At 35.8% G+C, this 11,361-nt stretch overlaps 2 protein-coding genes across 2 annotated transcripts; one reads left to right on the top strand and one right to left on the bottom strand.

The window, feature by feature from the left end:
• Positions 1–897: 897 nt before the first annotated feature.
• On the top strand, positions 898–2,205 carry LOC107637685 (uncharacterized). Its single transcript, XM_016341055.3, has one exon. It carries the CDS (start codon positions 1,043–1,045, stop codon positions 1,964–1,966), a length of 924 nt encoding a protein of 307 aa, XP_016196541.1. The 5' UTR covers positions 898–1,042; the 3' UTR covers positions 1,967–2,205.
• A 572-nt stretch (positions 2,206–2,777) lies between these two features.
• Positions 2,778–6,500, bottom strand: LOC107637674 (uncharacterized protein At5g19025). Its single transcript, XM_016341049.3, has 2 exons — positions 5,840–6,500; positions 2,778–3,556 (listed from the first exon to the last, which is right to left on the bottom strand). Exons 1-2 carry the CDS (start codon positions 6,472–6,474, stop codon positions 3,511–3,513), a joined length of 681 nt encoding a protein of 226 aa, XP_016196535.1. The 5' UTR covers positions 6,475–6,500; the 3' UTR covers positions 2,778–3,510.
• Between the last annotated feature and the right edge of the window lie 4,861 nt (positions 6,501–11,361).

The raw sequence follows: 11,361 nt of genomic DNA, 5'->3' as shown, positions 1-11,361 counted from the left end.
GTCTTAAAAATCCATTTGGAAAAGTATGATTAAAAGAAGCAGTAAAAATTAAAATTGTCCAAAAAGAATTTTCTTCTTTTTTTTTTCAACAAATTGCCTTGAAAGGGACAGTTATCGTAACAAAGGCACAAAGAAGAAAAGCATATAAGTTGGTCAGCTTTGTTAGGGAAAGAATTCAATATATTTTGCGGTTGGAATTCAAATTTGCATTTTTGATAAGAAAACTCAGCAAATAATACAATGACCAAACAGAAAGTCAGACCCAACATAACCTTATTGAATTAACTTGAAGACCGAATATTTGTATATCCAACAAAGAAGATAAACATATACAGGAAACAAATGGTACCAACCCCTCGATTTTTCGCCGCCGGTTTCGTAATATTTGCATGACGCTTACGCTTAAGTTATCCTCTTTGTTGTTTCATGGCCAACTAAGCCATGTTATGAAATCAAAATGATAACATATCGCACAACTATGAAAATCAAACACTATCCGGATTCATGGTACAAACCATTAATTTAAAATTATCTGTTCAAATTATAGTAAATACAAATAGAAATATAATTGCACGCAAGAACATTAAGGCGAATACAAAAATAAAGAAACAAAACAAGTGCCAAATTTGAACGGGGAAAACATGTTTTCGTCTTATTATAAAAAGAAGATAATTAAAACTTAGGCAAGGAATAACATATCATTAATAATTGTCAAAATCAGCAAAGAGCACAAGAAGTTCGTGGTATGTTTATTTTTATATTCTAGAAAGCCAGCGCTACCCTCATCGCATTCGTCAAGGTTCATATGGTCAAACTCCAAGAATTAAAAGTAAACAACATTCAACATATAATATATAGTATAAGCTTATTCCTCAAGCAAAAACCAAAGATAAGCAAACAAAGTTGGACTTCAAAACCCTTCGCTTTACAAGAGAACACTCTAGACATTTTCATTTTCCCTCTTAAATACAACTCTGTCTCTCTTTAATTTGCCTCATCATCACAAATATTAACACATTTTCCCTCTCAAACAAACACAAATATGGGGACTCTGGTGGGACACGTGGCACCAGGTTTTGGGTTCTTGCTAATTGGTTTATGGCACCTCTTCAACAACATCAAGCTCCATGCACTCAACCCTAAATCCTACACCTCAAAGCCATGGTTCCCATCTTCCAAGTTCAAATACCTTGAGCTTATTCTCATCATGGCTGCTTCCATGGCTTCTGTATCCATGGAACTTTTCATAGGCCCTGAACGCCATCAACCTCTCGACCCAGACGGAACCATACCCTCCAACCACCTCCACAACTTCGAGCACTCCTCCATCTCCCTCACCTTCTTCGTCTTCGCCGTCTTTTCAATCATTCTCGACAAACTCAACACCCCTTCGCAACATGGTTTATCGCAGTTGCTTGCGGCCATCGCCTTCTCTCAGCAACTCCTTCTCTTCCACCTTCACTCAGCGGATCACATGGGTCCAGAAGGACAATACCACCTTCTCCTTCAGCTCGTTATATTTGTTTCTCTTTCCACCACGTTAATGGGGATTGGGTTCCCAAAGAGCTTCTTGGTGAGCTTCGTGCGTTCAATAAGCATATTCTTCCAGGGTTTGTGGTTGATAGTGATGGGTTACATGCTGTGGACACCATCGCTTATACCAAAAGGTTGCTTCATCAATGACGAGGAAGGTCACCAAGTTGTGAGGTGCTCGAGCAATGAGGCACTTCATCGTGCCATTTCGCTCGTCAACATTGAGTTCAGTTGGTTCATCATCTTGGTCACTGTGTTTGCGGTCTCTATGTACTTGGGTTTGGTGAAGCTTTATGGTGAAAAGGTGCAGTATTTTTCTCTGGGGTTTGATGTGGAGGATCAAGAGTCAAACGACGACGTTGAGTCTCAGGAGAAAAGCTTTGTTCATGCGGCAAAAGCGTTTTCTTCAGGTGCTCATGACATGGGAAGATAAAGTCATCAAATTTAATTAAATTAATTAAACAAAAGTGAGTTGATTATATTTGTTGGGATTTTGGAATGTAAATACTTACAGCGATATATTAGGGTGGTGGGTTCCACCTTGTTATTGTTGTTTAGGTGTTAAATTAATTGTGTTGAGCTACCAATTATGTGGTTCTATCTCTAGAGAAAAATGTGCATGTCTAGGTACAAGTCATTTTTTTAATTTACAAGGTTGATTTCATATTTTCATTCGATTGTAGAATTGTGTGTATTTGGCTTATATTACCAGTCGTAAATTATTTTATTTTGTTTGCTTTTGGTGAAAATTAATACAATTAGCTTTAATTTTCTATTTATAAATGCTAGTTTGCCAACCCTTTATAATTCTAACTAAAATAATACTATTAATACTTTATGGTATGAATGGAGTTCCAACGCAAAACAATGGTATATGCATGCTAACTAATTAAAAATATGAAGATATCCAAATTCCAAGGACATTACCAAATGGTCCAACTATAATATTTCTAGTAGCCTTTCTTCTTTTTATTTATTTATTCTTATATGCACTCCAGGTTTAATTAAGCTCTATGCTGATTAAGGTGCAGATTCTTCATACATTCGGACGACTTTTTATTCCATTTTCAATAAGCCATCCAGGCATTCAGATTCTGCATGCATGAAAATGACTTTCTTTTGATATTGACGGATTCTTGTGGAAGAGTGACAACGATATGACTAATATTGACATAGTTCTTCGCATGATGATTACTAATCGATAATATTTTAGTTTCAAAGTTAACCTATATTCTTCTGGATTCCTTTTTTTCTCTTTTTTTTTTTTTTTTCTTTTTGAAGGTTATTAGCCTAACAACTTTTTAATTCCAATAAAATTAAGCATATATCGAAATATCGATAGTAAACATTAAGAATAACATAGAAACAAAGGCTGCTAAAGAAAACTCCTTTATTCCAGAATGTCAATATTTTCATTTTTCTTATATGCAGTCAAAGTCGATGAATTATTATTATTTATTCCACAAGCAAAATTGGAGTGAACATTCCTAGGAAAGTTCCATGTATGTACACAACCAATTGTATAGACCAGCGTAATCAAGCATCTTATTTAAATTTAAAACATGTTTGTTTTACAGTCCAAACAATGTTTCAAATCATACCCCGAAACGATATTTTCGTCAAAGGAGCAAACCAAGGGATGAACAAGTTTAGGATCAGCAACTTGTGGATAAGTAAAGCCAAGGAAAGGGGTCAACGATGATAAATCCAATATTTATTATATTGCAGTTAATTTTGTATGATCCTTCCAAAGATGATAGACCCCTAGCCTAGATAGATATATAGATATAGTTCAGACATAAGGAAGGACGGGTAATACTAAAATATCAGATTATAAACTTTTCTTTTTTCCTTAACAAAAAATTGATTCTGATTGTGAACAAGTCTCCAAGTAAATAGTGAAACATTGAACATTGAGATGGTAATGATATATATTGAGATGCCGGTGATGGAAACACCACACCACACCACAGTGTATCAGCGATGATCTCCTTTTCCATTAACAGTCGCATTCTGTAGGGATCTGCTCGTATCATTAAAATTATTGTGTCAGGGAAGCACCAAAATAGAATTTCAAAGAACTCATTCAAGTCATAGATTGCAACAAATTTTAACTACTAGATGGGTAGCTAATGCAATTGTGAAATAATTCATGAATCATTGGCAAGGTCAGTTTCCACTTCTATTTTCTACGTGAATGCATGATGCACTTCAGATTTTGTGGGTTAACAGAAATTTAGGCAGGACAGTTTATGAGAGAATTGAATGCATACGACAGCGAGAGAGATATTTACAATAAAGCTCACAGCAAAATACTGCAAAAGAATTCAGATGATGCAAGTAGGGACCAGGGAGATCATAAGTGTGGAAACTATCTGTGTTTCAATTGATCCATAAAGCATAAAGCTTACACCCTATTTCAGCGTTGAAAATTGTTGAACAAGGGAAACACAGTTGGAGGTTCAAACTTTTGGTTAACAAACTTATGCTTACTACTTACTCTCAACCATAATATCAAGCGACCATGTCACCAGTAAGTTTTCATTCAGACAAGAATGAAATAACACATTGAGAACTGAGAATATCTAACCCAGAATTTGATCAGTTTTCCTTCTTCCCAATCTGTGAAATATGGTATTTATTCTCTGATCATCCACCTAAGCCTCACAGACACAGTAACCAGGTAAGCCAAGTCTAAAGTTCTCTGAACCAGAAGAATACTAGCATAATTATTGATCATAGATTGAATTATTAATGCATTATTCAACTAGAACAGTTCTTCACCTGACAATCAACTTCATGGTTTTTTACTCTCTCATTTCTATTGTGTTTCCTGGTTTCTGTCGTCGTTTTTTTTTTCCCCTATTTTTCCCGAGGAAAAGAGAAATTAACAAATTATTTTTCCTGGTAATGTTTTCCACTGTATATATCTTATGCTTAAGCCTATAAAGTCTCAATTGTTTACTGCAGTATTTGCATTCAACATCTTACATATGATCCATACATGTCGTTGAATGTTGTCCTGAATCCTGAGCAGGTCGAGGGCATCTGTTTGCTAAAATATATTCTAGATTAATGGAAGTAGAATTCAGACCTACAAAAATTCATGCGTTGGTAATTAATTCTATCATTTATACATATATGTACCAACGACCTAAAAACATTCGTATATAGGTAATTACATGTTTCTTTTACAAATATGTACCAAAGCCTGGAATGCAATCACTAGGTTCAAAACTACATTCCTTCGACTTAGAACCGTAACTACATGCCATTCTAGTCTAAACCTGCCCCTTATTTCAAAACTTAACACAGTCTAATAACTGATGTCATAAACTTTAGTATACCGCAACTAGCAACTGCATGCTCACTTTGAAGTCAAATGAGTTATCTCCCAGGAAACTCCAAAGATTTCACATGTTTTTCAGTATTAAGGTTATAAGAAATTGATGAAGTAAGAAACAGAGTAAGTCATAAATCAAAAACACTTAAAACACCCAATAAAAACGTTTCCAACCCAAAAAGTTGCTGGCACTGGAACATAGAAGTAGCAGAAACACTCAAACAACCCCAATAATATTCGGAATGTCTAATAAAGGCTCCTACAAGTTTTATTTTGTCAGGTATACAACAGGTATGGACTGCTTAGACACTCCTCAAACTTTTAGACCCTCAGATATAGGCATTAAGATTACTGTCAATGAAATCCTAAACTCAAAGGAAGCTCATACTATAGCGATAGGGAGAAAATCACAGGTAATCTTGCACATGAAGAGTGAACACTGTATTCTTACTGACAACTCTCTTTCCCAGGGCTCATAGAAATATGACGGCGAGAAGGCCGTCACTTAATGGCGATTTAGGAAATGAAACTCTGTGGAAAGAGGTATAGACTCAAAGGTGGTTGTGACTTGTGAACTAAGCCAAGTTCAGCAGAGTCTACAGATGCATACATGGAGTTGCTAACTTGCTATTATACCAAAGGGGATAAATCTTAAACTTGATCTACAACCGAATGGAAAAACCAGATAAAGGGTGATAGCTTCTACGCCTAACGGCTAAGATATCAACCAGAACTCAGAAACACAGCACAATGCAGCAGCCAGAGCAACAATTCTCCATTCAAAGAGACATAATCAGATTACATCTTCAATGACTCAAGATAATTCATGCAAATTAATAAAGTCCCAACCAATAAAAAAGTGAACCACTTATAAAAACAAACAACACTAGTCACATTGCAATAGGACAGAAAACACAGCAAATTCATAAATTGAGCAAATCAAAAGAGGGGAGAAGAACTGACTTCTTATGGCGCTTTCCTTTCTTGGGGCCCCAACCTTCGAGCTTGGCAATGGGGCAGCCGCAACGCGCTCGGAAGAGTAAGACGGCGCGTCCGTTGGCGGGAGCCATCTTCCTGAGCTCAGACCGAAGGCACTCGTAGTCAGGATTGCCTTCCCTGCCGCCCTTCCATGGCAGCCTGTCAATCTCATCGGAGGCGCCGCAACGGAGGTTCTCCTCCGTCTGCAGCTGCAAATCGAACTCCATCGCCTTCTTGAGTCCCTTGCAGCCCGGCGCCCGGCACTTCCTGGATCGCGCGCCGCACCAGAAATCGACGATCACGATCGAGACGCCGAAGAAGGTGAAGAACCCTAGCAGCCACGAGATCGGGAGCTGGTGGAGGTTAGGCGCCGATTGCGCGAGGAGGAGGGAGAGGGAGTTGAAGATGTAGGAGAAATACGATGAGAGGAGGAACGCGCCAGAGAAGAGCACTAATATGAGAATGAGAAGGTCCAGAGTCGCCGACGGTGAGTGCTTGCAGCTGCACGCGCCGGAAATCGGCGTAGATTTGGGTTTTGGTGGCGGTGGAGGTGGAGGACAAGGGGGACTCATGGTGGCGATGGCGGTGGTTATGGTGGCCAATAGCTGCTGCTGGCGCATCTTACAGATTAATTATTGACGTGGGTTTTTTTTTTTAAATTAATTTAATATTATTATTTTTATTTTATTTATTTGTTTTGTTTGTTTTTAATTAAATATTGTCATTGCTGGGATTTTTTATAAATAAATAATTTAAATATTTATTTATAGATATAGGTAATTTGTAGCATATTTACTCATTTCTATTTCTTTTACATATTTCGTTTATACGAATTAAAATTGCTTAAAATGAGATATATGAAATTTAAAAAAATATATTATTTTAAAAAATTTACGATTAAAATAATATTCATACTGTGATTTTGATCGATTTACAAAATAAAAAAGTATACAATTTATACTAGATCAAATTAAATCAATTTAGATATAATATAATTTAATGTTTAATTATTCTATTGGTCCTTATCGTTTCACCAAATTTTCAATTAAATTTCTATACTTTTTTCCTTTTAATTGGGTCCTGTATCAATTTTTTTTTTCAATTAAGTCTCTATTGACAGTAAACATTACAAAAAACATTAAGGATGAGTAAATCGAACATTATACCCATCATTTACCCTTTACAAATCACTCACACTCAGTAGAGTTCTAAGTTCTGATTCTCTTCGCCTCTTCCTAACCCTTCTTCTCCTCTGTTTGCTTCTCATAGTCTGTGAATATTCATGGATGAAAGTCACTTATCTTCAGAAATTTGTAGCTCCAAAACCCTCATAAGAAAGAGTCATCTTTATTTTTGTGGTGAGACAGTTGCTGTCATGTCTTCTTCAGCAGTAGCAAGCCATAGAAGAAGATATGTTCGTTGTGGGAGAATGCCAAAATATAAGTTATTCGAATAGATTGATGATGAAAAAGATAGAAGAGTTGATGGTTGAAGCAAAAAGAAAGGAGGGTTCGTTGCTTTTGTGAAGGCACTCTCATTCTCCGGAATTCAAATACATCAAAAAATTTAAACAGAAGATTCATTTCTTATCCTAACAAGAGATACAAGTTTTTTGAATGGGTTGATGAAAACGAAAAAAAAATTCTGGTGATGATGGATTAGTGGATTCCCAGCAAGAGTTTGAAAGGGTCAGAGAATTAGAAAAACAAGAAAGGAAGATAGAGAGATTAAGTGTCGATCTAGAGAAATTAAATACGGAAAGTGGACAAATAGATGCTTGTGTGAAAATGTTGTGTGGTGAGCTCAGTTCAGTCCAAGAGCAACTTGGTAAAATGGAAGACACTATAAAGAAGCAAAACAAGATTCAAATTATGTTGATATTGATATTTAGTGTTTTGATTGTTGCAGTCTTATATATAAAGGTGTAAAAATTATAGCTGTCATGAAAATATAATAGTCTATATAATTCAAAAGTGTCTTGTTTATTTTGAATGCAGTGAAGATATATTATATGTTTAATTTCTTTCAATGAATATTGTTCCTTTACTATTTAAGATGCACATAAATATGATATAGAGTAAAAAGTAGTGACAACAAAAGATGTATTGAATTATAGACAATGTATCTATAGTTTATAATAGACACCAAGTATTTTTGTATTATATATTTTAAGACACTTAGATAGTCACAAAATAAATAATCTACCAACTCATAACAATGGTCTACCCACATAATAAAAGTGGTCCATACCATAAACAAAGAAGAGTCACATGGCATAATATGACTAAAACCCCTACATAACAACATTACATATCAAAAGAAAATCCTAAAGAGTTTGAAGCCTCAATCAAGTGTGAGGTCTATATGTTTAGGTGGCTGACTTATTGCCTTCCTCACTCCTAGCTTGAGTCTCTTTTTTTTGCTCATCCCAAAGACTTATATAAATATTAGTATTTTATTTAAAAGATATTATTTTATTTATGATATAATAGAAGGATAAACAGTAATCTTTTCTAAAAGTTTTAGAAAGACAAATCTAAGCTAAGAATTTTCCGATCTTCCTTCATAAAACATCGAGGAAAAGGCGAGAGAAGAGTGCGAAGATAATTTATATTGTTGAAATGTAAGAAAGTAAAAGAGAATGATAAGATAGAAAAGAAGAAAGAAAAGAAAAGAAAAGAAAATGATTAAAGGGATCTCTGTTACAGGAAAGTAGAGAACGAGACTAAAAGAATCCAACAAATCTCTGCCACAGGAGAGCAGAGAACAAAAAAAAAGAATGTATTAATTAAAGAGATCTCTGCCTAAGAAGAGCAGATGGCAAAGATAAAAAGACTTTAAAAGACTGTCTACCACATGAGAGCAGATGCAACCTTGTTTGGGCTTTAGGGTCAAATATATAGTAGGGACGCTCACACATTGTGAACTATTTTCCAGATGTAAGCATATTACAACACATTTAAAAATCGTATTGTATGCAGCCTGGCCGTAAGACTTATATACACACTATATGCATCTGGAAAGCCATATCTGGGACTTATACCCGAGTAATATCGGAAGCAGGTAAGCAACTAACACATGAACTCATGGCTTGCATAGGGCTAGACATACATCATGCTTATTTGCGCATATCTCTGTGCTGTGTAATTCTGTGATTGTGAATGTGCTATATGATTAATTGACTTTTGTGTTTTTTTATTTATTATATTTGTATGTGTCATGTTGTTAGTTATTGTTGGCTATCTATTGAAAATTATATGTATTCTGTTGTAGGATTGGTGTGTAACAAAGAATAAAATGAACTTAATTATCCACCCCAATCCTACTAAAGACTTCCTAATTCTTATCCCCTCTTTCCACCCATTTCAGCTACAAGTACGAAAGCTTATTGTGAAGTTGCAGAAGCATAGAAGAATTTGTTTGCGAGTTGAGTTGTTGTTAGAATTTATTTTTCCGTCGCCTTGTTAGTTGAAGTTTTATTCAAAGGGGTAGGTTTTGTAATTGGTTTTGTATGTAATACTATAATGTATTATTAATATTAAGTATGTGAATATGCGTTATTTGTTCTTGTAAGATGGAAAAGTTTTAACTTTTTAAAAAAAACTTTCGGTAGATTAATGCGTAAAAGCTTAATATTAAATAAATAATAAAGGAATTAAGTTAGTAATGCCTTACTTTTGGTACAATCATGACGTGTTGGAAGTTGGGTCGTTACAAGGAGCACCCAGCTATGCCCCCACCATCAATCCCCACCATCGGCGCCGGCGCGATTGTTGCCATCCTCGCCTTCGCCTGTCGAAGGTCTGCTCTTCTCCTCGCGTCGCTAGAAAGTCGGTTAGGAGCTGTTGTTGGCGTCGCCGTCGATCTATCCTCATTGTCAAGCACGGACCTATCTTTGTCATCGTCAGCTGTCCTGAACTCGTCGTCGAGTCCGAGGGTCCCGGCATTGCCATTGAACGTCTCTTTTGGTAGCCCCGTTCTCCTTGCCGTTGCGAACGTATCTACTTGATTGTCTTCTCTTTGCAAGTCACCTTCGTTCCACTGCTCAACCATTACCTCCATGCGAAGGACTATGCTGCTCACCCGTCTTCTCTTCTTTGATAAGCACTCATCTACTCCTTCTTTAGTTGCATTGCCTTTTTGTGAATTTTTATGATTTTTGTTATATATATTCTGACTTTTAAGTTATTTGTATAGATTCTGAGTTAATTGTATGGATATTGGATATATTAGAAGGTGGAGCTACAACATTATTGTTCTTGTTGATTCTGTTTGGTGGGAGTGTTCACCTTTGTTCCTTTGGAGCTGGTGGGCATTCCAATGGAGTAGTGAACGTTAGAGAAGAAAAAGTGAGTGTGCGGCACTCTTCTTCATCTTCTTGTTCTTCTTTTTCGGTTATTGTAAAATCCGAGAGATTAGTAAATAATTAGTGAATAAATTAATTATTACTCAAGAAAATTAAAAATAAAATTTTGTAGTTTAACATGATAGAGAAAACTAAAATAAGAATTTTGACACTAATTTCAAAGAATTTTGGCCCAAGATTGGGCCAAACGGACCGAACCGAGCGAACCAGACCCGTATTGAGCCCAAGGCCTAACCCATTTCTCCCTTTCATTTATAAGTTTTAGTCATTTCCCCTTGTTTCAAAGATGAAACACGCTGGAAATAGAGGAGGGGAACAAAGATCATACAAACCCTTGTTCCAAAATTTCAATATCACCTAAGTTTTGATCCAGAGTTATGATCGCCGCACCGTTTGTGGCCACGCGACCGCAGTGTTGAGCTTTACAAAGCCCAGTGGTCAATTTGGTAAGGAAGTCTCATTTTTAATCTCAGTTCTTCCTTCCCCAAATTTTGAAATTAGATGAATTTGGATGTTAAAAACTTTGTTGATTTTAATGTTTAGGATCAAACTAGCTTAGCGAACTTGTCGGGTTTTGACCCAATTCTCTGTTGGTAAGGTGAGAAACGTTTAACCCTTTTCAAGTTATTTAATTAGTGAACCCTATGGTAATTTTAATGTTATTTTGTGAAATTAGTTCGGATTGTGTATTTTGGAAAAAAATTGGTAAAGTTGGAGACTTGATATTGGATTTTGGTGAGCCGAAAACCCGTTTGGTGTGACCTTGGAAGTTTGGGTCTTGCGGAATGGTGGTTAATTGTGGTTAATTGTGGTCTCGTATTTAATATATAATGTTCTGTGAAAGCTTAGGCTAGACAACTATAGGATAGGAATGAATGCATTAGTATGCAAGTTGTTTAGTGCTTTAATGAGATATGTTGAACAAGGTTGAGTTTTGGTTGGTTTTTGATATTGGTGATAAAATGCTAAATGATGAATTGATGATGTTTGATAAGGTATGGGGGTGAATATGTATTTGTGACGAATTGTTGATGAAACTTGTTGATTTAAGTGATGAAATTACATATGAAAATATGTATATAGGAGTATAAGTGATTGAGGTAGGACGTGGAGGTTTTGGCATTTTAAATGGCATGTTGCT

The sequence above is a fragment of the Arachis ipaensis genome, chromosome B1 (genome assembly GCF_059453495.1).
Source record: "Arachis ipaensis isolate K30076 ecotype BB chromosome B1, ASM5945349v1, whole genome shotgun sequence".
Taxonomy (NCBI): Eukaryota; Viridiplantae; Streptophyta; class Magnoliopsida; order Fabales; family Fabaceae; genus Arachis; species Arachis ipaensis.
Note: the sequence above shows the minus strand (reverse complement) of the source record. Positions and strands in the feature narration are given on the sequence as shown.

Excerpts from the sequence above, each read along its gene's own strand:
- LOC107637674 (XM_016341049.3), bottom strand. The coding sequence starts at position 6,474 with ATGCGCCAGCAGCAGCTATTGGCCACCATAACCACCGCCATCGCCACC. Across the intron at positions 3,557-5,839 it reads AAAGGAAAGCGCCATAAGAA|ATCCCTACAGAATGCGACTG; the intron begins GTCAGTTCTTCT and ends TGATACGAGCAG.
- LOC107637685 (XM_016341055.3), top strand. The coding sequence starts at position 1,043 with ATGGGGACTCTGGTGGGACACGTGGCACCAGGTTTTGGGTTCTTGCTA.